We start from the raw sequence: 26,820 nt of genomic DNA on the forward strand, positions 1-26,820 counted from the left end.
TTTATAGCCACTCCAGGCGCTGCTTCACAAACCACTGACCACCTCCAGGCGCGTATCCATTGTCTCTCGAGATAAGGAGGCCCAAAAGAAAAAAGAAGAACTGACCATATGCTGGTTGTGAGCAGTTCTCAAAAAGAAAGCAATGACATGAAAAGGTCAAAGCTGTCCCACCATTTTGTTTGTACCCTTTGGTTGCTGTGTATGTGTTGGAAGGTACAGATTAAAATGTTTGCTCCTTTTAAAAGAAGTATCTGATTACTCCAGCTGTACCAATATACTAGAAAAACTATTTGGCCGGTCAAACTCAGTCTTCCACAGTCAATGCGTGACTACTGAAATCATGGAGACAGGGACACTCGGCTCCAAACCTCATTACAGTTTTGGTCCAAACATACAAAAGAGCTGAATTCCAGAGGTGAGGTGAGAGTGACTGCCCTTGACATTAAAGCAGCCTTTGACTGAATGTGGCATCAAGGAGCCTCGCAAAATTGAAGTCAATGGGAATTGGGGGGAAACTCTCCGCTGATTGGAATCATACCTAGCACAAAGGAATATGGGTGTGGCTGTTGGAGGCCCCAGGACATCGCTGCAGGAGTTCCTCAGGGTCGTGTCCTAGGCCCAACCATGTTCAGCTGCTTCACCAATGACCTTCCCTTGAATATAAGGTAAGAAGTGGGGATATTCACTGATGATTACACAGTGTTCAGTACCACTTGCAACTCCTCAGATACTGAAGGAGTCCAGGCCCGCATACAGCAAGACCTGAACAACATACAGGCTTGGGCTGATAACAGGCAAGTAACATTTGCGCCACGTAAGTGCCAGGCAATGACCTTCTCCAATTAGAGAAAATCTAACCATCTCCCCTTGAAGTTCAACGGACTGACAATCAACAAATCCCCCACCATCAATATCCTGGGGGGTTACCATTGACCAGAAATGTAACTGGACCAACCATATACTGTGTCTACAAGAGCAGCTCAGAGGTTGGGAATTCAATCATGGCTTTCAAAAGGGAACTGAATAAGCACCAGAAGAGAAAGAATTTGCTGAGCTATAGGGAAATGAATATTAATTTTTTAAATAAAGACAGAATATTGAAAAAAATCCAAAATTAGTGGGGCTAGGTGAGTTGAACTTGCAAGGAGCTGGCACTGACATAACAGGCTGAATGGCCTCCTTCTGTGCTGTAAACACCCTACGATTCTATGGTGAGTAACTCAACTCCTGACTCCCCAAAGCCTGCCCACCATCTACAAGGCACAAGTCAGGAGTGTAATGGAATACTCTCCACTTGCCTGGGTGAGTACAGCTCCAACAAAACTCAAGAAGCTCGACACCACCCAAGACAATGCAGCCCGCTTGACTGGCACCCTATCCACCACCTTCAACATTCACTTCCTCTACCACCGCTGCACAGTAGCAGCAGTGTGTCCCATCTACAAGACGCACTGCAGCAACTTACCAAGGATCCTTCGACAGCACCTTCCAAACCCATGACCTCTAACATTTAGAAGAACAGGGGAAGCAGCCACATGGGAACACCACCACCTGCAAGTTCCCCTCCAAGTCACACACCATTCTGAGTTGGAACTATATTGGCACTCCTTTACTGTCACTGGGTCAAAATCCTGGAACTTCCTCCCTAACAGCGTTATGGGTGTACCTACACCACATGGACTTCAGCGGTTCAAGAAGGTGGCTCACCACCACCTTCTCAAGGGTAGTTAGGAATGGGCAATAAATGCTGGCCTTGCCAGCAGCGCTTACATCCCCGAACGAATATAAAATATATTCTACCACTGGAGAGGGTTCAGTCAGCTTTATCTGAGGAGGGTGCATTTCAAATGCAGAGAAGTAACGTGGAGGAGAAGGCTAGAGATGGGGGCTTGACAGGCTTTGCCCCAATTTATGGTTAGTACCCCTCCAGCCTTGGTATTTCTTAATCAGTCACAAAAAGCAGAAAGCTTCAATTTTGCACATTGCTCAAGCTGTCAACCACATAAGCTGTGCTGTCCGATAACCTATTCAGAGGAAAGGATATCAATCTTTATTTGTAACTTTCTACCCAATTAAAAGGGTACGAATCAAATTAAGTTTAATGCTGCCTATGCAAACCATATGTGTGTTAAAATTTGTCAACAAAGACAAAATCTCTTTATGAAGACTGAATTCGAAAGTGCTTTCACACAATTAGTGTCTATAAAATTTATACAGATGATATCCAGTCTTCAAACTGACGTCGCATACAACCTGTGATATATGTACATACACAAAAACATTTGTATTTATATATATTTAGTATGTATATGTAAAACACACATATATATATATACTTGTGGATTTCCTGTGGTGTTGCTCACGGATGATATGGTACTGTGAAACAGAATTAAACCATATGATGCATTATTATACCACTAAGGTACAGCTGTGTTGAGCATGTCCTGTTGGTTCAAATCTAATTGCTGTAAACGGAAACATCTTGAGATCAATCGGAGATTAATTGCTATTGGCAAAGGATATTTGCAGATTAGCAAATGTTTATAAATTCTCAGCTCTAGCTTAAGAGAGACCAACATAAGTGTACACACATATAATGGGGGCTCGCTCCATAAACAAAGCACTTATACGCAATTCCCTCTGTGACACTTGCAGTTATAATCCTCTCAAAATCAGAGTCTGAACATGAGAAAGGTTTTAGAGAATCATTAAGCCCTGCGTGAAACAGTTATCAATAAAGCAAAAATATACTAGAAAGCATCTGGAGAGTACTGGATTACAAATCAGAACAAATTGTATTAGCATTGCACAGGTCTGTGGTGAGTCCAATTCTGGAGTTTGACAGTTTCGGTCACTCTACCTCAAAAAGGAGAGAAATGTATCAGAAAGGCGACCAGGATGATTCCAGGCTAATAACTAATTTATGAAGAAAGGTCCAAGTGACTGAACCTATACTCACAGCAGAAATGCCTGAGGCAGGAAAATATCTACAATAAAATAATTAATAAGTTTGAATTAAGTAAGGTATTGAACTTGGACATAGGACCAAGGTGGTAATTTTCTGCAATGATTCTCCCACTCATCCACCATAACCTGAGCAGAAGAGCCATGTAAAACCCAGGAAAATGATATGAAGATTATTTACACATTTTTTGGGGGCTTCCATAGCTCTATGACAAAAGTTATGCCAGAAAATTAAAAGAAAATCCATGGAGAATTACTCTTAAAAGTCACAGTTACAAAATTCATCAGTCTGGAGCAATTTAAGAGATTAGGAAAAGACTATTTTCCCCCAGGATAGTGGAACAGACTCCTAGAAAAGATTCAGGATCAAACAATACTTTTAAAAGAGAGAAGGAACAATATTTATTAAGATGGGTAATGGAGGGTTGTAAAGGTATTAATTGCACTCATTACCAATTCATGTTGTACATCAGTGGGAGTTTGTCATTGCAACCATTCACCACGGCACTCCATCAGCAAAAACACTCCACAGTAAGCTGAAGTACAAGAAATCAAGGTTGCTATATATTGAGGGAAGTAAGGGAGGAAATTGGAGAGGCACTGGCCATAATCTTCCAGTCCTTCTTAGATATAGGGGTGGTGCCAGAGGACTGGAAAACTGGAAATGTTATACCCTTGTTCAAAACGGGTCTAAGGATAAACCCAGCAACTACAGCCATCAGTTTAACCTCAGCAGTGGGAAAGCTTTTAGAAATTATAATCTGGGACAAAATTAACAGTCATTTCAACAGGTGCAGATTAATTAAGGAAAGCCATCATGGACTTGTTAAAAGTAAATCATATTTACCTAACGTGATTGAGTTTTTTGATGAGGTAACAGAGAGGGTTGATGAGGGTAATGCGGTTGATGTCGTGGATATGGACTTCCAAAAGACATTTGATAAACAGCCACATAACAGACTTGCCAGCAAAGCTGAAGCCAATGGAATAAAAGGGAGTGGCATTATGCATACAAAGTTGACACAGTTACAGGAACAGAGTAGTGGTGAATGGTTATTTCTTGAACTTAAGAAAGCTATACAGTGGGGTTTCCCAGGGGTCGGGGCGAGGACCACTGCTTTTCTTGATTTATATATTAATGACCTAGACATCAGTACAAGAAACAATTTCAAAATTTGCAGATGACATAAAACTTAGAAGTATTGTGAACTGTGAGGAGAATAGTGATAAAACCTGTAGAGGACATAGGCTGGTGGAATGGGTGAATATGTGGCAAATGAAATTTAATGCAGAGAAGAGTGAAGGGATACATTTTAGTAGGAACAACGAGGACAGGCAATATAAAATAAAGGGTGTAATTCCAAAGGGGGTGCAGAAACAATGAGATCTAGGGGTATATGTGCAGAAATAATTGAAGGTAGTAGGGCAGATTGAGAAAGTGGTTAAAAGGGCATTTGGGATCCAGGGCTTTATAAATAGAGGCACAGAGTACAAAAGCAAGGAAGGTATGATGAACCTTTATTAAAACATTAGTTCGGCTTCAAGTGGAGTATTGTGCCCAATTCTGGGCACTGCACTTTAGGACGGATGTGACGGTTTTAGAGGTGGTACAGAAAAGATTTGCAAGAATAGAACATAGAACAGTACAGCACATTACAGGCCCTTCGGCCCACGATGTTGTGCCGAACCTTTAACCTACTCTAGGATCAAACTACCTACATACCCTTCATACTACCATCATCCATGTACCTATCCAAGAGTCGCTTAAATGTCCCTAATGTATCTGCTTCTACTACCACCGCTGGCAGTGCATTCCGTGCACCCACCACTCTCTGTGTAAAGAACCTACCTCTGACATCTCCCCGAAACCTTCCTCCAATCACCTTAAAATTATGCCCCCTGGTGATAGCCCTTTCCGCCCTGGGAAAAAGTCTCTGGCTATCCACTCTATCTATGCCTCTCATCATCTTGTACACCTCTATCAAGTCACCTCTCATCCTTCTTCGCTCCAATGAGAAAAGCCCTAGCTCCCTCAACCTTTCTTCATAAGACATGCCCTCCAGTCTAGGCAGCATCCTGGTAAATCTCCTCTGCACCCTCTCTAAAGCTTCCACATCCTTCCTATAATGAGGCGACCAGAACTGAACACAATATTCCAAGTGTGGTCGAACCAGGGCTTTATAGAGCTGCAGCATAACCTCGCGGCTCTTAAACTCAATCCCCCTGTTAATGAAAGTCAACACACCATACGCTTTCTTAACAACCCTATCAACTTGGGTGGCAACTTTGAGGGATCTATGGACATGGACCCCAAGATCCCTCTGTTCCTCCACACTACCAAGAATCCTGTCTTTAAGCCTGTATTCTGCATTCAAATTCGACCTTCCAAAATGAATCACTTCACACTTTTCCAGGTTGAACTCCATCTGCCACTTCTCAGTCCAGCTCTGCATCCTGTCAATGTCCCGTTGCAACCTACAACAGCCTTCCACACTATCCACAACTCCAGCAACCTTCGTGTCATCGGCAAACTTGCTAACCCAGCCTTCCACTTCCTCATCCAAGTCATTTATAAAAATCACAAAGAGCAGAGATCCCAGAACAGATCCCTGCGGAACACCACTGGTCACCGAGCTCCGGGCTGAATACTTTCCATCTACTACCACCCTCTGTCTTCTATGGGCCAGCCAATTCTGTATCCAGAAAGCCAACTTTCCCTGTATCCCATGCCTCCTTATTTTCTGAATGAGCCTACCATGGGGAACCTTATCAAACGCCTTGCTAAAATCCATATACACCACATCCACAGCTCTTCCTTCATCAACGTGTTTTGTCACATCTTCAAAGAATTCAATAAGGCTTGTGAGGCATGACCTGCCCCTCACAAAGCCATGCTGACTGTCTCTAATCAAACTATGCTTTTCCAAATAATCATAAATCCTGTCTCTCAGAATCCTCTCCAATAATTTGCCCACCACCGACGTAAGACTGACTGGTCTATAATTCCCAGGGTTATCCCTATTCCCTTTCTTGAACAAGGGAATAACATTTGCCACCCTCCAATCATCGGGTACTACTCCAGTGGACAGTGAGGACGCAAAGATCATTGCCAAAGGCGCGGCAATCTCTTCCCTCGCTTCCTGTAATATCCTTGGGTATATCTCGTCTGGCCCCGGGGAGTTATCTGTCCTCATGTCTTTCAAAATTTCCAGCACATCCTCCCTCTTAACATCAACCTGTTCGAGCATATCAGCCTGTTTCACGCTGTCCTCACAAACGACAAGGTCCCTCTCACTAGTGAATACTGAAGCATAGTAGTCATTTAGGACCTCCCCTACCTCCTCCGACTCCAGGCACAAGTTCCCTCCACTATCCCTGATCGGTCCTACCCTCACTCTGGCCATCCTCTTGTTCCTCACATAAGTGTAGAACGCCTTGGGATTTTCCTTAATCCTACCCACCAAGACCTTTTCATGTCCCATTCTAGCTCTCCTAAGTCCATTCTTCAGTTCCTTCCTGGCTACCTTGTAACCCTCTAGAGCCCTGTCTGATCCTTGCTTCCTCAACCTTAAGTAAGCTTCCTTCTTCCTCTTGACTAGCTGTTCCACATCTCTTGTCATCCAAGGTTCCTTCACCCTACCATCCCTTCTTTGCCTCATTGGGACAAACCTATCCAGCAGTCACAGCGAGTGCTCCCTAAACAACCTCCACATTTCTGTCGTGCATTCCCCGGAGAACATCTGTTCCCAATTTATGCTCCCCAGTTCCTGCCTAATAGCATTGTAATTTCCCCTCCCCCAATTAAATATTTTCCCATCCCGTCTGCTCCTGTCCCTCTCCATGACTATAGTAAAGGTCAGGGAGTTGTGATCACTATCGCCGAAATGCTCTCCCACCGAGAGATCTGCCACCTGGCCTGGTTCGTTGCCAAGCACCAAATCCAACATAGCCTCCCCTCTAGTCGGCCTATCTACATATTGAGTCAGGAAACCTTCCTGGACACACCTGACAAAAACTGCTTCATCCAAACTATTTCCACTAAGACGGTTCCAATCAATATTCGGGAAGTTGAGGTCACCCATGACAACAACCCTGTTACTTCTACACCTTTCCAAAATCTGCCTCCCAATTTGTTCCTCCGTGTCTCTGTTGCTATTGGGGGGGGTCTATAGAAAACCCCCAATAAAGTGACTGCTCCTTTCCTGTTTCTGACTTCCACCCATAATGACTCAGTAGACAAACCCTCCTCGACGACCTCCCTTTTTGCAACTGTGATACTATCCCTGATTAGCAATGCCACTCCCCCACCTCTTTTACCTCCCTCCCTATTCCTTTTGAAACATCTAAACCCTGGAACATCCAACATCCATTCCTGCCCCTGTGATATCCACGTCTCCGTAATGGCCACAACATCGTAGCTCCAAGTACTGATCCATGCTCTAAGTTCATCACCCTTATTCCTGACACTTCTTGCGTTAAAATAGACACACTTCAACCCATCATACTGGCTGCAACTTTGCCCTGTCAACTGTCTAACCTTCCTCACAGACTCTCTGCACTCTGTATCTGCCTGTTCAACAGCTACCCCATCTACTGATCCGTAGCTCCAGTTCCCATTCCCCTGCCAAACTAGTTTAAACCCTCCCGAAGAGCACTAGCAAACCTCCCGCCCAGGATATTGGTGCCCCTCCAGTTCAGATGCAACCTGTCCTTCTTGTACAGGTCCCACCTTCCCCAGAAGGTATCCCAATGATCCACATATCTGAAGCCCTCCCTCCTACACCAGCTCTGTAGCCACGTGTTCAGCTGCACTCGCTCTCTGTTTCTAGCCTCACTAACACGTGGCACCGGTATCAACCCTGAGATTACTATCCTGCTCGTCCTGCCTTTTAGCTTCCAACCTAACTCCCTATATTCGCTTTTCAGGTCCTTATTCCTTTTCCTAGCTATGTCATTGGTATCGATGTGTACCATGACTTCTGGCTGCTCCCCCTCCCCCTTAAGAATCCTATAGACTCAATCCAAAACATCCCTGACCCTGGCACCCGGGAGGCAACATACCATCCGGGAGTCTCGTTCGCGACCACAGAATCTCCTGTCTGTTCCTCTAACCATTGAATCTCCTATCACTATCGCTCTCCTATTCTCCCCCCTTCCCTTCTGAGCCACAGAGCCAGGCTCAGTGCCAGAGACCTGGCCGCTGTGGCTTTCCCCTGGTAGGTCGGCCCCCCAAACCGTATCCAAAACGGTATACTTATTATTGAGGGGAACAGCCACAGGGGATCCCTGCACTATGCACCTATTCCCTTTCCCTCCCCTGACGGTCACCCAGCTACCTTTATCCTGTAACTCAGGTGTCACTACTTCCCTATAATTGCTCTCTATCACCCCCTCAGCCGCCTGAATGATCCGAAGTTGATCCAGCTCCAGTTCCCTAACACGGTCTGTGAGGAGCTGGAGTTGGGTGCACTTCTCACAGGTGAAGTGAGCAGGGACACAAGTGGTGACCCTTACCTCCCACATCCTGCAAGAGGAGCATGCAACTGCCCTAGCTTCCATCCCCTCTGCTCGAAATTGACACAGAGATTAAGTAAAAATAAAGGAAAACCTTACCTTACCGAACCCTCGACACAAGAGTCCTTTTTTTTTGGTTAGAGGAGGAGGATGGGTGGGAGACACTACACGTGTAGTGTTTCGGGTTTAGCCACTGCCCGAATATATAAGTTCAGTTACCCAACAGTCCCCGTGTCCGCGTCCGCCGAATCGCGAGTTAAGTACTTTATACTGAAACTTACCTTCCCAGCTGCCCCCTGGTTCGCACTCTCACTGCTACCGCTGATCAAAAAGAAGCTGCCGAATCGCTAGGTAAGTACTTTATACTGAAACTTACCTTCCCAGCTGCCCCCTGGCTCGCACTCTCACTGCTACAGCTGTTCAAAAATAGTTCCAGGGATGAGGGACTTCAGTTACATAGATAGATTGAAGAAGTTGGGGTTGTTCTCATTAGAGAAGAGAGGGGTTGAGAGGAGATTTGACAGAGGTATTCATAATCATGAGGGTTCTAAACAGAGCACATAGGGAGAAACTGTTCCCATTTGGGGAAGGGTCAAGGACCAAAGGACACAGATTAAAGGCGAATGACAAAAGAATCAAAGGCGACATGAGGAAAAAGTTTTTAAAGCAGTGAGTGGTTAGGATCTGCAACGCAGTGCCTGAGAGTGTGGTGGAGGCAGATTCAATCGTGGCTTTCAAAAGGGAATTGGATAAGTGGCTGAAGAGAAAAGGTTTGCAGGGCTATAGAAAAAGGCAGGGGAGTGAGACTAGTTGAGTTGCTCTTGCAGAGAGCCTGCATGGACACAATGGGCAGAATGCCCTTCTTCTGTGCTGTGACCATTCTATGATTCCATGATATTGTACGAATGCTATATCCTAATGAAACATTCCACCCGAAGCATTAGAGTCATAGAGTTATACAGCACAGAAACAATCGTGTCCATGCCGGCCATCAAGCACCTATCTATTCTAATCCCATTTTCCAGCACTTGGCCCGTAGCCTTGTATGCTATGGCGTTTCAAGTGCTCATCTAAATACTTATTAAATGTTGTGAGGGTTCCTGCCTCTACCACCCCCTCAGGCAGTGCGTTCCAGATTCCAACCACCCTCTGGGTGAAACCATTTATCCTCAAATCCCCTCTAAACCTCCTGCCCCTTACCTTAAATCTATGCCCCCTGGTTATTGACACCTCTGCTAAGGGAAAAAGTTTCTTCCTATCTACCCTATCTATGCCCCTCATAATTTTGTATACCTCAATCAGGTCCCCCCTCAGCCTTCGCTGCTCGAAGGAAAACAACCGTAGCCATCCAGTCTCTCTTCATAGCTGAAATGCTCCAGCCCAGGCAACATCCTGGTGGATCTCCTCTGCACCCTCTCCAGTGCAAACACATCCTTCCTATAGTGTGGCAACCAGAACTGTACACAATACTCCAGCTGTGGACTAACTAGCATTTTATACAGCTCCATCATAACCTCCTTGCTCTTATAGTCTATGCCTCGGCTAATAAAGGCAAGTAAACCATATGCCTTCCTAACCACCTTATCTACCTGTGCTGCTGCCTTCAGTGATCTATGGACAAGTACATCAAGGTTCCTCTGACCCTCTGTACTTCCTAGATGCTACCATCCGTTGTATATTCCCTTGCCTTGTTAGTCCTCCCAAAATGCATCACCTCACACTTCTCAGGGTTAAATTCCATCTGCCACAGCTCTGCCTGTCTTACCAGCCCACCTAGATCGTCCTATAATTGAAGGCTTTCCTCCTCACTATTTACGACACCAATTTCCATGTCATCTGCGAACTTACTGATCATACCTCCTATATTCACATCTAAATCATTAATGTACACTACAAACAGCAAGGGTCCCACAGCACCGATCCCTGCGGTACACCACAGGTCACAGACTTCCAATCGCAAAAACAACCCTCGACCATCACACTCTGCCACCTGCCACTAAGCCAATTTTGGATCCAATTTGCCAAACTGCCCTGGATCCCACGGGCTCTTACCTTCCTAACAAATCTCCCATGCGGGACCTTATCAAAAGCCTTACTGAAGTCCATGTAGACTACATCAATTGCTTTACCCTCATCTACACAACTAGTCACCTCCTCGAAAAATTCAATCAAATTTGTTAGACACTATCTCCTCCTGACAAAGCCATGCTGACTGTCCCTGATTAATCCCTGCCTCTCCAAGTGGAGATTAATCCAGTCCCTCAGAATGTTTTCCAATAGTTTCCCTCCCATGATGTTAGACTCACTGGCCTGTAATTATCTGGTTTATCCCTGCCACCCTTGTTGAATAATGGTACCACATTCGCTGTCCTCCAGTCCTCTGACACTTCTGTGGCCAGAGAGGATTTGAAAATTTGTGTCAGAGCCCCAGCAATCTCCTCCCTTGCCTCACATTACAGCCTGGGATTTATCCACTTTTAAGCACGCTAAAACCGCTAATACTTCCTCCCTTTCAATGCTAATTTGTTCAAGTTTATCATAACCCCCCTCCCTGATTTCTACACCTACATTGTCCTTCTCCACAGTGAACACAGATGAAAAATAATCATTCAAAACCTCACCTACGTCCTCCGGCTCCACACACAGATTGCCACTTTGGTCCCGAATGGGCCTTACTCTTTCCCTGGTTACCCTCTTGCCCTTAATATACTTATAAAACACCTTGGGATTTTCCTTTATCTAGAGGAGTATAGAAACTGTAGGGGAGTACTTAAAAAAGTAATTAGGATAGCGAAGAGGGGGCATGCAAAATCACTGACAGACAAGATAAAGGACTGTCCCAAGGTGTTTTATAAGTATGCTCGGGGCAAGGGGATAACCAGGGAAAAAGTGGGGCCCATTAGGGGTCAAAGAGGCAATGTGTGTGTGGAGCCGGAGGACATAGGTGAGGTTTTGAACGATTATTTTTCATCTGTGTTCACTATGGAGAGGGACGATGTAGGTGTAGTGATCAGGAAGGGGGATTGTGATATACTTCATCAAATTAGCATTGAAAAGGAGGAAATATTAGCTGTATTAGCGGGCTTAAAAGTGGATAAATCCCCAGGCCCAGATGAGATGTATCCCAGGCTGTTATGTGAGGCAAGGGAGGAGATAGTGGGAGCTCTGACACAGGAGAGGTACCAGAGGATTGGAGGACAGCGAATGTGGTACCATTATTTAAGAAGGGTAACAGGGATAAACCAGATAATTACAGGCCGGTGAGTCTAACATCAGTGGTAGGGAAATTATTGGAAAAAATTCGGAGAGACAGGATTAATCTCCACTTGGAGAGGCAGGGATGAGGGTAAAGCAGTTGATGTAGTCTACATGGACATCAGTAAGGCTTTTGATAAGGTCCCGCATGGGAGATTGGTTAAGAAAGTAAAGGCCCATGGGATCCAGGGCAATTTGGCAAATTGGATTCAAAATTGGCTTAGTGGCAGGAGGCAGAGGGTGATGGTAGAGGGTTGTTTCTGCGAGTGGAAGCCTGTGACTGGTGGGGTACCACAGGGATCGGTGCCTGGACCCTTACTGTTTGCAGTGTAAATTAATGATTTAGGTGTGAATATAGGAGGTATGATCAGTCAGTTCGACACGAAAATTGGTGGTGTCGTAAATAGTGAGGAGGAAAGCCTAAGACTACAGGACGATATAGATGGGCTGGTAAGATGGGCAGAGCAGTGGAAAATGGAGTTTAATCCTGATAAGTGTGAGGTGATGCATTTTGGGAGGTCTAACAAGGCAATGGAATATACAATGGATGGTAGGACCCTAGGGAGTACAGAGGGTCAGAGGGACCTTAGGATACTTGTCCATAGATCACTGATGGCAGCAGCACAGGTTGATAAGGTGGTTAGGAAGGCATATGGTTTACTTGCCTTTATTAGCCGAGGCACAGAATATAAGAGCGGGGAGGTTATGATGGAGCTGTATAAAATGGCGGTTAGGCTACAGCTGGAGTACTGTTTGAGTTCTGGTCGCCACACTAGGAAGGATGTGATTGCAATGGAGAGGATGCAATGGAGATTCACCAGGATGTTGCCAGGGCTGGAGCATTTCAGCTATGAAGAGTGACTAGATAGGCAGGGATTGTTTTCCTTGGAGTGGAGAAGGCTGAGGGGGGACCTGATGGAGGTATACAAAATTATGAGGGGCATTGATTGGATAGATAGGAAGAAACTTTTTCCTTTAGCGGAGAGGTCAATAACTAGGAGGCATAGATTTAAGGTAAGGGGCAGGAGGTTTAGAGGGGAGTTGAGGAGGAATCTTTTCACCCAGAGGGTGGTTGGAATCTGAAACACACTGCCTGAAGGGGTGGTAGAGGCAGGAACACTCACGACATTCAAGAAATATTTAGATGAGCACTTGAAACGCCATAACATACAAGGCTACAGGTCATGTGCAGGGAAATGGGAGTAGTTAGGACGGGTGCTTGATGGTCAGCGAAGGCGCGTTGGGCCGAAGGGCCTGTTTCTGTGCTGTAAAACTCTATGACTCTTTATGCTCTGGCTCCACTCTCGCTGTTTCCCGCCCTCCGAGTGAACTCTCGCTCTCTCTCCCGGTCTCTTTATGCTCTGGCTACGCTCTCGCTGTTTCCCGCTCGCTGAGTGAACTCTCACTCTCTCTCCCGGTCTCTTTATGCTCTGGCTACGCTCTCGCTGTTTCCCGCTCGCTGAGTGAACTCTCACTCTCTCTCCCGGTCTCTTTATGCTCTGGCTCCACTCTTGCTGTTTCCCGCTCGCTGAGTTTAACCTGATCTCTTTTAGATGCCAATTAATACACTGGGCTGAATTTTATAGAGGCCTCAAGGTCAGGATCCGTGCCGAGGAAAGCATGAAGATTGACCCGGTTAAGGCTCACCACAGACCTTGACGCCGGCAAGGCCCTTCTTGATATTGCTGGCCACAGAGAGGTCTCATGGCAGCCCCCCCACTGCTCGGCAATGGGACCATAATTTAAATATTCAAATAAATTTACTTACCTGCATTAATGACTTTCCCGTCACCTCCTGAATTGCCACTGCGATCTTCATCCCGGCGCCAGCACTGCCGCGCCTTTGGATCCACATCCGGAGAAACGAGGCGCAACACTGGTGGGGAGGGGAAGGAGTTAAGTTTCTCAGTGTGGGAATGCTGTGGGGGGGGGACCGGGTCAAATGAACATCATGGGTGTAGGGGATGGTGGGTAGGGTTATAGTTGACAGTTTGTAAAGTTTGCGGGGGGGTCGGTCAGATTTTGAAGGTAAATGTTTTTGGGGGGGAAAAGGCAAATAATTAATTTAATCAATATGGGGGGGGGGGGGAGAGGGGCAAAAAATGTATTTATTTTCTTTCATTCAATGTTTCTTTAAATATTTCAATTTATTGGTCGGGCTAACAGCCCTTTAAAAATGGCATCAGCGCCTGCGCACAGGCAGCTGACGCCATTGCTGGAGACGGACAGATCACTCCCTCCTCGTGATCGAGGGACGGCTTGCCCCAGCTATTTAAAAGAGTCGCTGTGCTTGGAATTGTGATGGCTCTTTGGTCCATTGTTTTTGCCCGCCACTGATTTTGGCGGTGGGCTTATCCAAGTCAGCCCACTGTGTCTATTTGCAGCATTGTTCCTTTTTAATCTTAGATTGACAGTATTCGTATTATTTTATTTCCACTACCACATTCTGAAGGGTATTCCAGCAACTGTCACAACTTTGCTTTAGTTTTATGGCCCTTCTTTCTTGAAGCTACCAATAATGTTTTGAAGTCTGGTTCTGAGGTTATCAGCATCACTCCACTACCTTAGCTAGATGACACTCATAAGGTACACGTTTAGACTGTGTGGAGGAAATTTTAATTGCCGGGCAGGAAACCGGCCGGCCAAGTGGGAGTGGCAGTGGGAGGCCTGACAGATTTTAATGACCGGGCCTTGCTTACATCCTGTAGCAGCCGCCTAATCAAGTCAATTGGAAAATGATCACTGGCCAGTTGTCAACTGCTGAAGATTGGGCGACCATGGTATGACGCAGTGGATTTCAGTGGTGTCTTTCAGGTGGAAAAGGTGGGAGGCAGCCCACACAGTAGGGGCCCAGACATTCCTTCTGGCACCCAGTGGAGCACTCCTGCTCTTCCTGACCCCACTAAGTAATTGTTAACAATTAACTTACAGGGTTCATTCTTCTTGCAGATTAGCTTTCAGAGAGTGGGGAGCTTGCCATGGTAGTTGTCCTGCTCAGCCAGGAGTTAAAATGCCTTTTGGGTCCGATATACATCATAGGACTTGAATTTCAATCAACATATGAGACTTCCATTCAATTCAAGCTGGTGCCATTGAAATAATAATGGAGTGGCAGGTAAGCTTTTCCCCACAATTTTCAGGGTGTTATTGACCTATTTACACCCAGCAAAGCCAGTGAAAATCTCCCCTAGGATATTCTGGCTTATATGGGTTAGTATCACACCATACAGTGCATTTAATTCCAAGCCAACTAGAAAGGATCCTGTATATAATTCTGCTCACTGTCAATAGTTGATACTTTTGGAGGGAGGTAAAGCATAGATTTTGGACAATAACAAATGAACAGCTTCAAATTATGTCAGAATGTAAATTTATGCAAATTACAAAGAAGTGCAAATTTATATGTTTCATATACATATGTAACTAACAAATAATTATTCATAGTCATCTGGTAGTACAGAACTTGAGTATTGCTGAAAACAGAGACATTTTGTCGAAGTTTTTCGTCTTGCACTCATCAGGACAATTCGCAAGAGCACCAATGTAAGGGAAAGCAACAAATTTATACTATATGAGAAAGAGTATTGATTGGTTAGCAAATGGACTGACAGTTAACTGCCAAGATTTGTTTGAAATTTAAACCAGCCAGCTTGACTCTGATTGGTCAAGGCATTGCCCTGAGGAATGAACCAGTGAATGGCTGTCACTTATTTTGTTTCGCTGAAACATGCACAATGTGTGTGCATGTTCTTTCTGTCTGCAAAGAACAGGGCTCTGTGTATTAATAAATGTAGCTTCCAGGGGCTCTCTACCATGGTCTATCGCAAGGCTACCTTCACTGGTCAATACAGGCATTGGGATTCTTACAGTTCCATGTGCTATAAGATTGGCCTTATCGGCGACCTCGTAAATAGGGCCTGAGCCATTTGCTCACCATGCAAGCTTGATGCTGAAATACGGCAAATCAAAGGCATCCTGCATGACAATAGCTACCCTGATCAGACCATTTCTTGCGGTATATCGTGCAAACTTATGAAAGGGCCCAGGGCGTTCATTCTCGGCCCTGAAAAGTGCCCAGTCTATCTCAGATTACCATGGCAGGGTAATGTATCCCAAAAATTTGAGCAACAGGTGAAGCTGGCTGTTTGAAGCTGTTACCATGCAGTAGCAACACGTGTTGTGTTCGCCACTAACAGGATGCTGCTGTCAAGCCAAAAAGACATTCTGCCTATCACACAAATGAGTAATGTGATATATGAATTTCAATTCCAGTGTGATACGAGGTATATAGGCCGTACGTCCCAAAGACTGGCAGATCGTATCAAACATGTCCATGCCGCTCTTCACAATGGGCAAGGTACAGGCCATACCTAACCAGCCTGTGCTTGCAAAACTCAAAACACAGTGTCCAACAATAGATGTGATTCGCAATTGGACAACATTTGGTAAATAATCCGCAGTGTAATAAGAATTACGCTGACAACCAATTTAAGATTGTCAGTAGAGCTCGCAGTATGGCACATTTACGTGTACTGGAAGCTACATATATTAACATATGGGGCCCTGTTCTTTGCAGACAGTAAGAACATGTATACACATTGCACCTGTTTCAGCTAAACAAAATAAGTGACAGCCATTCTCTGGTTCATTCCTCAGGGCAACGCCTTGACCAGAGTCAAGCTGCCTGGTTTAAATTTCAAACAAATCTTGGCAGTTAACTGTCAGTCATCATAAACTGGTGCATTCTCCATGGAAACAGCTCTACCAATCAGAATCCCCTTGCCAACCAGTCAGCACTCTCTTTTCATATAGTTTAAATTTGTTGCTTTCCCTTAACATTGGTATTCTTGCGATTGTCCTAATGAGTGCAAGACGAAAAGCTTCAAAAAAATGTCTCTGTTTTCAGCAATACTCAAAATAATTATTACTGGCACGACTTCAAAAAAATTAAGTTTTGCCTTTAAAGTAAAGCAAAAAAAGAGAAAAAATTGGAAGAGACAGATTATATACAATATGTGTTTCACACTTTAATCTCCAGAAGGAGGCACCGAACCACAGCTAAACATCTGAGATGACAAACCTCTATAAATTTTTGCTTGGTGCATTATGTAATTTGCCCAACTTCAAAGATATCTGTCTAACATTACTGTTAAATTTCGAAGCCTCACACAGATGTTTTTCTCAAGCCTAACACAAATACAAGCTCCCGTAGTCAAGCACTCTTTCTCCTTACAGCCAACATTTGACCTAGTGCACAAATGAATCTGGAACAACATGTCCTATTTATTTTCCAAGGCTTTTTACATAGGATTCCAACAATGCATCCATAATAAAATAAGAAATAGGAGTTCTACTAAGCCATTTGACTCATCGAGCATGCGCCGCCATTCAACAAGATCACAGCCGATCTTCAACCTCAACTCCACCTTCCTGCACTATCCCCATATCCTTAACTCCCATATATCTACTGAACTTTGTCTTGAATATACTCAAAGACTGAACATCTTTAGTTCTTTGAGGTAGAGAATTCCAAAGATTCACAACCCTTTGAGTCAAGAAATTTCTCATGTCAGTCCTTATTGGCTGCCCCTTATTCTGAGACTGCTGCCTGTGTCCTAGATTCCCCAGCCAGGGGAAATATTTTCTCAGCATCTACCCTGTCAAGGCCCTTAAGAATTTTTATATGTTTCAATTAGATTACCTCTCATTCTTCTAAACTCCCGGGAAAAAAGATCTAATCTACTCAATCTCGCCTCATAGGACAATCCCCTCATCCCAGGAACCAGTCTAGTAAACCTTTGTTGCACCCCCTCTATGGCAAGCATATCCTTCCTTAGGTAAGGAGGCCAAAACTGCACAGTACCCCAGGTGTGGCCTCACCAATACCCTGTATAATTGTAGTAAGACTACTTTAATACTCCAATCCGTTTGTAACAAAAGTTAATATACCATTTGCCTTCCTAATTGCTTGCTCAACCTCCATGTAAACTTTCTGTGATTTATGTACAAGGACACGCAAGTTCCTCTGAATGCAAACATTTCTCAGTTTCTCACCCTTCAAAAAATATTCTGTTTTATTTTCCTACCAAAGTGGATAACTTCACACTTTGCCACATTGTATTCCACCTGCCATGTTCTTGCCCAATCACCCAAAATGTCTACAACCCTCTGCAGCCTCTTTCCATCCTTCTCACCGCTTACTTTGCCACCTAACTTTGAATCATCAGCAAACTTGGATACATTACACTCAGTCATGGTTTTGTGAAAGGGAAATCATGTTTGACAAATTTGCTGGAGTTCTTTGAGGATATAACAAGCAGAGTTGATAAAGCGGAACCAGTAGATGTAGTGTATTTGGATTTCCAGAAGGCATTCGATAAGGTGCTACATAAAAGATTATTGCACAAGATAAGAGATCACGGTATTGGGGTAATGCATTAGCATGGATTGAGGATTGGTTACCTCACAGAAGACAGAGAGTTGGGATTAATGGGTCTTTTTCAGGTTGGAAAGACGTAACTAGTGGAGTGCCACAAGCATCAGTCCTAGGGCCTCAATTATTTACTATCTATATTAATGACTTGGAGGAAGGGGCAGAGTGTAATATATCCAAATTTGCTGAAGATACAAAAATAGGTGGGAGAGCATGTTGTGATAAGGACATAAGGAATCTGCAAGGGGATAGAGATCGGTTGAGTGAGTGGGCAAAAACTTGGCAAATGGAGTTTAATGTAGTTAAGTGTGAGGTCATGCACTTTGGTAGGAAGAATCAAAAGGCAGACTATTATGTAAACGGAGAGACTCCAAAAAAGTGCAGCAAAGTGGGATCTGGATGTTCTTGTGCATGAAACACAAAAAGTTAGCATGCAGGTGCAGCAAGTAATTAAGAAGGCAAATGGAATTTTGGCCTTTATTGCTAGGGGGTTGGAGTTTAAAAATAGGGAAGTCTTGTTATAACTGCACAGGGTGTTGGTGAAGCTACACTTAGAGTACTGTCTACAGTTTTGGTCCCTGTATTTAAGAAAGGATATACTGGCATTGGAAGCAGTTCAAAAGAGATTCACTCGGCTGACTCCTGGGATGAAGGGATTGACTTATGAAGAACGGCTAAACAGGTTAGGCCTTTATTCATTAGAGTTTAGAAGAATGAGGGGTGATCTTATTGAAACGTACAAGATTCTGAGGGGGGATGACAGGATAGATGTGGAGAAGATGTTTCCACTAGCGGGGGAATCTCGAACTCGGGGACATAGTAACAGAATAAGGGGACACTCATTTAAAACTGAGATGCGAGGGAATTTCTTCTCTCGGAGGGTAGTGAATGTCTGGAATTCTCTATCCCAGAGAGTTGTGGAGGCTAGATTACTGAAAGTATTTAAAGAGGAGGTAGATAGATTTTTGAAATATCGGGGAGTTGAGGGCTATGACGAGCTGGCATGAAAGAGGAGTAGAGGTCTGGGGCAGATCAGCCATGATCTTAATGAATGGCGGGGCAGGCTTGAGGGGTCGAATGGCCTACTCCAGCTCCTATTTCTTATGTTCTTATGGAGATGCCCCACAGGCACTTCCACAACAAGGGTGATCAGAATTTCTGATGAAAGGTCACAGACCTGAAATGTTAACTCTTTTTCTCTCTTTACAGATGCTCAGACCTGCTGTGTATTTCCAGTACTTACGGTTTTTATTTCAGATTTGCAGCATCTGCAGTATTTTGCTTTTATTTTATCTTCAAACGATATCCCTTGCCGCCTAGGATCCATCTATGCACTTGGGGTTTGGAGTAAATATCTGAAGCAGCGTCAATTGGCAGAGAATGAAGGAGTCAAGGCAGCTGCCAGGAAACCGAATACACACAGGGAGGAAGCTCTTGTAGTCGTAGACCAGTTGGACTTTGCTGGAGTGGAAGTCCTGCCTGTTGATGCATCTGACTCGCCAGTCACTGAGTGCCTTGATGGCCTCAGGGGTGCAATCAATGATGCCCTGCACCTGGGGAAATCCAGCGACGACTAAACCCAATGCCCTCTTTGGTACGAGGCCATGTCTATAAAATGAATGTACTGTCAGCTTTGGCAAAGAGGGCATCAGTGACCTACGAGATGTAGTGGTGTGCTGCTAAGGTCCACAGCTGATCCTTGGAAGGAGCCAGAAACGAAGAAGTTCAAGGCCACAGTGGCTTTGACAGCTACCGTCAGGGCATGGCGAACACTGTTGCAAGGTGCGAGGTCTTCAGCGACGAGGTCACAGATGTCAGTGACCATCTGCCTGCAGAGTCGCAATCTCTTGAGGTATTGGGCCTCGGTCATCTCCAGGTACCTCTGTTTTTGGAGGTAGATCCTGCATTGAGGGTATGGCCTTCATTGTCTTCCTGCCCCTCTTTCCTCACGTGCCCTCCAGCTGCTTGGGATTCTGCCCACTCTCCCCACCACCTATGCAGTGCATAAAGTACCTCCTTACCAAATGCTGAATCCCCCTTTGCCCCTCTGACCTTCTTACGGGGTTGAGGTGATTCCCTGGGCTGCCATGACTGGCTTCCCACACTGTACCGGCTTCCCTTCAGCCGATCTGTAACAGACAGCATGCATAACCCATGCGCTGCCTTCAAAATTCCACCCTCCAACTCTAACAAGCTCTTCATGAGCTTTTTAAGTACTTCAATTGGCCTCAATGGAGAGGTGAGTGATATCGCTGTCCCGCCCTCCCCCTCCCTGGTGAACATTGCCAGTGCTGGGAACGGCATCTAAGAAGTGACCCGCCGGCTGGCACCAGTATTTTCGGGCTCACCCAATGTCCATTTATGACTTTGGTGAGGTGGGTCGAAAATTCAGCCCCATGCACCCCCAGATCACCCTGGAGTCTTCATTAACCACAAGGGATTCCACTCCATCAATGTTTAGCTTGTGTGCAACTGCGAAAAGATCATCATGCACATATGTGCAAGATTCCCAGGGAGCTACCATGATGCTTTCATTCTGCAGTAGTCTTCCTGAGTTCTTCGGACCTTGAATTAGAGTTTGCGGCAAGCTGCTTGGAGACAAGGGATACCTACAGAGGATGTGGCTGCTCACACCCATTAGGAACCCAAGCAATGAGGCCCAGGAGCAGTACAGTCAAAGCTACATGACCACGAGAACAGTGATACAGCAAGCAATCAGAATGCTGAAGATGCACTTTGGATGCCTGGTCAGATCAGAGGTGCCCTTCAGTATGCACCAGCCTAGGTCACGAGAATGACAGTGATGTGCTGTGCCTTGCACAACATAATGAAGCAGAGAGGTTTGGAGCTGCAGGAGGAAAAATGTGCTGAATGCAGTGCCTCTTCAGAGCAGGAGCAGCAGCAGTAACATAAGGAACATGATGAGGAGCAGGAGGAACATGATATGGTGGGGGCACCAGCAGTAGCACACATTGCTGACTGGGATGGTCTAATTCTGGCATGATTTCGTTTGATTTAAACAGTGCACCCATCTGCCAGCCACATTCTGAACCCACTTGACCACCCCACCCAATCTCCAATATAAAGTAGTCCCACAGTCAAAAAACATCCTTGTCACAATCACCCATTGCTCATCTCTAATTCCTGTCTTAGCATTCATCACAAGTGAGAAGGGCACTGATCAGGCAGCAGGCAAAAATGGGCGATACTAGAAAATGGAGCAATAATTTTTTATTGAATGAAAAATTGAACAGAAACTTAGCAATCCAACATTGCTAAACACCTAGGAGCATACCCTTATGCAACTACAAACCATTACTCTTCCTTGTCCTGCTATTCGTACGTGATGCAACCACTGTGGCTTCAGCAAAGGTAGAGGCAAGCTGTTCATATCCCTGTCCTGACTGCTGAAATGCTTTTTGTCAACATCCTCTGGTTTTGGAGCCCATGAGGGCCCTGCCAAAAACTGCCCCATCTGCACCTATACGAGGGCAGATGAGGAGGGAAAGAGACCAATGAGTGAGAATAATGGGATGTGTTGAGTGGATGGATGGTCAATATTTGTCGAGGGTCACTTTGAGGGATAGGTGTGATACGGCAGTAAGATGAGGGTGAGTGTCAGTGGTGGATGGTCAGATGGGGATGTGAGGAGATGCATAGAAAGAGATTTGGGTGTACCTGAAAGGTACGTTGGTATGAGGAGAGATCTGCAAAAGTAGGCTTGGGAAGGCAGAGTGAGAGGGGTTGGGATTAGACACACATCAAGGTGTACTTGAGCATGCAATTGCACTCATGCAATTGCAGCATTCAGGATACCAGTGGGAAGGAGCAAACAGCTGCAGAATGGAGGGAAATGGAAAGGCTGCCTCCGGTTCTCAGACTCATCGCTGGAGGTCATGATTGATGCAGTGAGGGCATGAAGAGAAGTGCTCTTCCCTGAGGAAGGCAAGAGGAGGCCAGCCAACCTCATCAAGCAGTCGCAGCTGGAGATTGCAGAGGCTGACAGCAGACAAACTGTTGCCAAGAACTGGATATAGTGCCGAGAAAGGTTTAATGACCTCCTGAGTGGCCCACAACTCTCAGCTGGCAGCCATCACTCTCTCACCTCCCAAGCATTCTCCAGAAACAGCACTCCTCTGACCGACACATCTTGCTGTCACATACGTTACTTTCTTTCTAACCTCCTCCTCAAATATCAACAGACAATACTCAAACTCACCCTTATCCTATTGCCCTCTTGCAGTCATCCCTCACAGATACCCTTTGCAAATTTTCACCTTCCATTTCACTTCTCATACTCCTAAGACTCTGCTTTTTGTCATAGCAGAAGAGTCCACAACTCCAGGGAGAGGCTGGAAATCCTTCAAAGAGTGAAACTGAACAGCTGCAGCCTGCCTAGGTGAGAGGCTGATGCTTGCAGTACTTCTTCTGAAAATATGCTTTTACTGCTTGATAGGTGATTTCCAACTTATTGAAAGTCATTTCACTTGTCTTGGACTTCACTCACCTTGATCTGCACTCCCCTGTTGTCAGCCTTCATTGTGAAACGGGAGCAGCGTATGCAGCTCTAACTTGGACCGCTGATGAGGAACAAGAACAGCACCAGCAACCCCAACAGCACTTGCAGCACCACCAACAACAGCACAGCTGCCTTCTCCTCAGCTACATGCCACTCCACAGGACAGAGGGGATGGACACAGAGGTCCAGCTCAAAGGAGGATGAGACCCCCAGCACAGGGTCAACAGTCAGAGGAACAGCTCTCTTGACATGCCTCAGGAGGCTCAGGCTTTCACGGCAGGTCGCTGTTGATAGCTGCAGCCTCCTGGCAGAAGACCTCCTTTCCATTAGGCCAGGTGGGAGCGCATTACCAGTAATCATCAAGGTGGCTATCTATACTGGAGGACTCCCTCACCACTCCCAGTTCTCTGTGTCTCCCTGGAGGTCTTCACTCTCTTCTCCCGCAAGGAGAGAAGGCAGCATTGTGAGAAATGGATTGTGCGGCAAGGAGTGAAGGGCAACATTTGTGGAGGGTGTAAAATGGCACAAAGATGAGGGTGAGTCTGAGTGTTGGCTGTTCTGATGGGGGATGTGGCAGTGCCTTGACAGAAAGGAATGAGTTGAGCTGCAAGGTGTGTTGGTCTAAGCAGTATTGTGCAGGAGAATGCTGGGAAATCAGAGTGTTATGCCACTCACCTTTCCTGCCCTCCTGAGGTCCTTAAACCTCGGTGCACTGTATCCAGTTTCACAGGACCAGACTCCTGCTGCTCACCTCCTTGGCCACTTCAATCTATGCCTGCAACAACACAAAAGCAAACTACTACAGATTCTGGAAATCTGAAATAAAAACAGAAAATGCTGGAAATACTCATCGACCTAAAACATTAACTCTGTTTCTCTCCCTACAGATGCTGGCAGACCTGCTGAGTATTTCCAGCATTTTCTGTTTTTATTCCATCTGCACCAGCTTGGCTTGAGAGGCTGACCTTTTCCTCCCGTCTTTGGGAAACTCACTTCAGTCCCTCAGATTCCACAGCCAGACCTCCAGCTAAGAGCTCAAGATGAGGTTGGGTGGGGGGGGGGGGGGGGGGGTGGGCAGGTCATCTTCCCAGGTCTCCTTTCTAGTCTTGTGGTTGCTGAAGCCTCAGGTATCTATGTACAGTTCAGTCATTCTACCCCTACTGGGGTCCCTTTAACTAGAGATCCTTCCTTTGACAAAGTGTGGGTCGTCATCACCCCCGCACTCTGTGATTGGTTGCAAAACCCAGAAGCAGGATGCTCATGCCATGACTGAGTTAAAGAGCCATGACAATGTCCACTATTAAAACAAATAGGTTTCCAATCCGCTACCGAACTCCCCACCACATAAGGGTCTCTTATTTTAAGATTCTGTCCAATGTGTCTTTGTTTTCTATGGCTCCTCTATGAAGATGTGACAGTTTCACACTGGAACAATTCATGATGTTACATCTGTAGCCACCTTAATTACTTTCAGTTATTTGAATCAGCGCTTGTATGGCCAGTGGAATTTGGCTGCTGAAAGCACAGGTACTCAATCACATACATCACAAAAGCCTAACTGTGTCTTGTCTTGCATTCCCACTAGCATATATGGATCTCTGATAATATTTTAGGTGCAGTAGGAAATTCTATATAACTAATTTGAAAGAATTAATTTTCAACATTATGGAGTTATATTCTAGTTGGCTTCAGATTGGTTCGCTAAATGTTAAATCTTACAATTTTTTCTTTAATGGAATGTGGGTGTCGCTGGCAAGGCCAGCATTTGTTGCCCATCCCTAACTGCCTTTTGACAACTGAGGACTTGATAGACCATTTCAGAGAGCAATTAAGGGCTGAATTTTACCAGCCCTCCAACGTCGGGGGTCATGGAAAATACTTCCAGGAGAGGCCCACCACGATCCACGATGCCAGGTAGGTTCTGCCCCATTTTACTGGCAGCGGTGGGACTTCAGTGAGGGCCACCCGCCACTCGGTGGCAGTACCCCAATTAACATATGTAAAGCGCTACTTACCTGGCCTGATTATGTATTACGCTGCCTCTCACTCCACAATTTTGCATTTTTTGTTGAATGGGCGGCTGTCATGTGCTATCCCATTCAAGAATGAGAAAAGCCGGTGGGACAGCAGTAGGAGCCATCGGACACAGTGCAGGTAAGTTTGGATATACCAGGTTTCAACTCTGCATACTTGAAGGGAGGTTGGAGGGGGGATGGTATTACAGGAGTGTCAACTCTGCATACTTAAAGGGAGGTTGGAGAGGGGATGGTATTACAGGGAGCACAGCTCTGTTGGCATGAAGGTAGGTGGGAGGGGGTTGGTATTACTGGGGGCACAGCTTTGCAGGCATGAAGGGAGATACTGCGTACCCTCCCTCAGTAAACGGTGGCCGCTGTATGTATGGGGAGGGTGCCAGAAATGTTAGGCATGTAAAGGTTATCTGGTTAGTGGGGCAATCGATGCAGCTGTTACAATCTTAATGTGGTCATGCTATGCCACTCTTAGTGGGAGCTAAGACGGGCAATGCCATGCCACATAGTTGATGCATGCCCTGTTAGGAACCTTCGAAACTCAGCAGGTCTGGCAGCATCTGTGGAGAGAGAAACAGCGCTAACTTTCAGGTCTGTGACCTTGGTTTCCAGCACTTTCTGCTTTTCTGCCAGCATCCACTGTATTTGGTGCTGAGGTAAGTATTTGGCAGCTGTCAGGAAGCAGGTGCTGGGCACTTGTAATTTTGGGGGGGGGTGTGGAGGGGGCAGCGCGTCACCGTGATGATAATGAGTCACTGCGATCCACCGCACTGAATATCGCGACGGGCAGTCTGCACAGGCATACCGCCATCTACAAAGCGCGCCGCGGCAATTGGCAACATGCTCGTTAAATTTAGCCTTAAGGGTCAACCACATTGTTGTGGGTCTGGAGTCATATGTAGGCCAGACTAGGTAAGGACAGCAAATTTCCTTCCATAAAGGACATCAGTGAATCAGATGAGATTTTACAACAATCAATGATCGTTTTATGACACCATCACTGAGACCAGCTTGCAATTCCAGATTATTATTAATTAATTGAATTTAAATTCCACCAGCTGTCATGGTGGGATTTGAACCCATATCCACAGGATATTAAAATAAAAGCAAAATACTGCGGATGCTGGAAATCTGAAACAAAATACTGCGGATGCTGGAAATCCGAAGAAGGGTCACTGACCCGAAACGTTAACTCTGCTTCTCTTTCCACAGATGCTGCCAGACCTGCTGAGTGAATCCAGCATTTCTTGTTTTTGTCCACAGGATATTAGCCTGGGCCTCTGGATTATTAGCCCAGTGACAATACCGCTACACCACCATCTCCATTCTCAAATGAAATAGACTGTTTTAAAATCTACTTTTTCTTGAGTCTCAAGAAGTATTTATCAATAAACACATGTCCTGTGGGATGTTGTTGTAATTTTGGTTAAAATTAATGATGTATATTTATACTTTAATTTGCTGCAAAATAAAGCATAATAAATTTAATTGGTATGGCAACTGCACCTAACAGCTTTTTCTATACTTATTATACTTAAATTAGAATTCATAACAGATTTTTTTATGTTTCTACATATAGAAGTTTTCAAAATGGACTGACTTCTACAAGAAGATAAGCAGCTGAATGTCGGCAGAAACCTGTGCCAAAATTTCTCCCTTCCACCAACAAAATATATAATGCTTAACGATTATCTTCAATGGAAAATGCAACCTAAATCCAAAATCATGGCTTGTTCTGACTTTGCAGTGAAGCAGTGAGATTCCTAGAAAGGTAGTCTCATTACGCTTTGCTCTGTAGTCAGGTTGGGCTTTGACATTGTATTGAGGCTGCCTTTTATAATTTAATAAACTATGTCTGTAACCTAAGAGACTGTTTTGCACTGACACTAAAATTGCCGAGTAAATGCACCATTAACACCATGGGTGTTTTCTATAAACAATTCCTTATGAAATGCTCATGTAGATTTAAATTTCCTTAACCCTCAATCATCTGCAATATTATTTCTGCAGCTGTCAATTCACTTTATTCAAATATGTGGTGTTAACTTTAAAATTCTGACTTTTAAGTTTTGAACATTGGACAAATAACTGTGTAACAGACTGCT

General features: G+C 45.1%; 1 protein-coding gene across 2 annotated transcripts in view; it reads right to left on the reverse strand.

Annotated features, from left to right (window-relative positions):
• The window catches only part of LOC137372316 (sperm-associated antigen 16 protein), a 1,170,879-nt gene that overhangs the window by 952,497 nt on the left and 191,562 nt on the right, over positions 1-26,820 (reverse strand). Inside the window, exon 10 of one of the 2 annotated variants that reach the window (XM_068036138.1) lies at positions 13,502-13,609. The exons of the other annotated variant lie outside the window; for it this stretch is intronic. Within the exon in view, the coding sequence (XP_067892239.1) occupies positions 13,502-13,609 (108 nt within the window). The remainder of the gene's footprint in view (positions 1-13,501; positions 13,610-26,820) is intronic. 2 annotated transcript variants of the gene reach the window in all.

The sequence above is a fragment of the Heterodontus francisci genome, chromosome 7, assembly GCF_036365525.1.
Source record: "Heterodontus francisci isolate sHetFra1 chromosome 7, sHetFra1.hap1, whole genome shotgun sequence".
In the NCBI taxonomy this organism is placed as follows: domain Eukaryota; kingdom Metazoa; phylum Chordata; class Chondrichthyes; order Heterodontiformes; family Heterodontidae; genus Heterodontus; species Heterodontus francisci.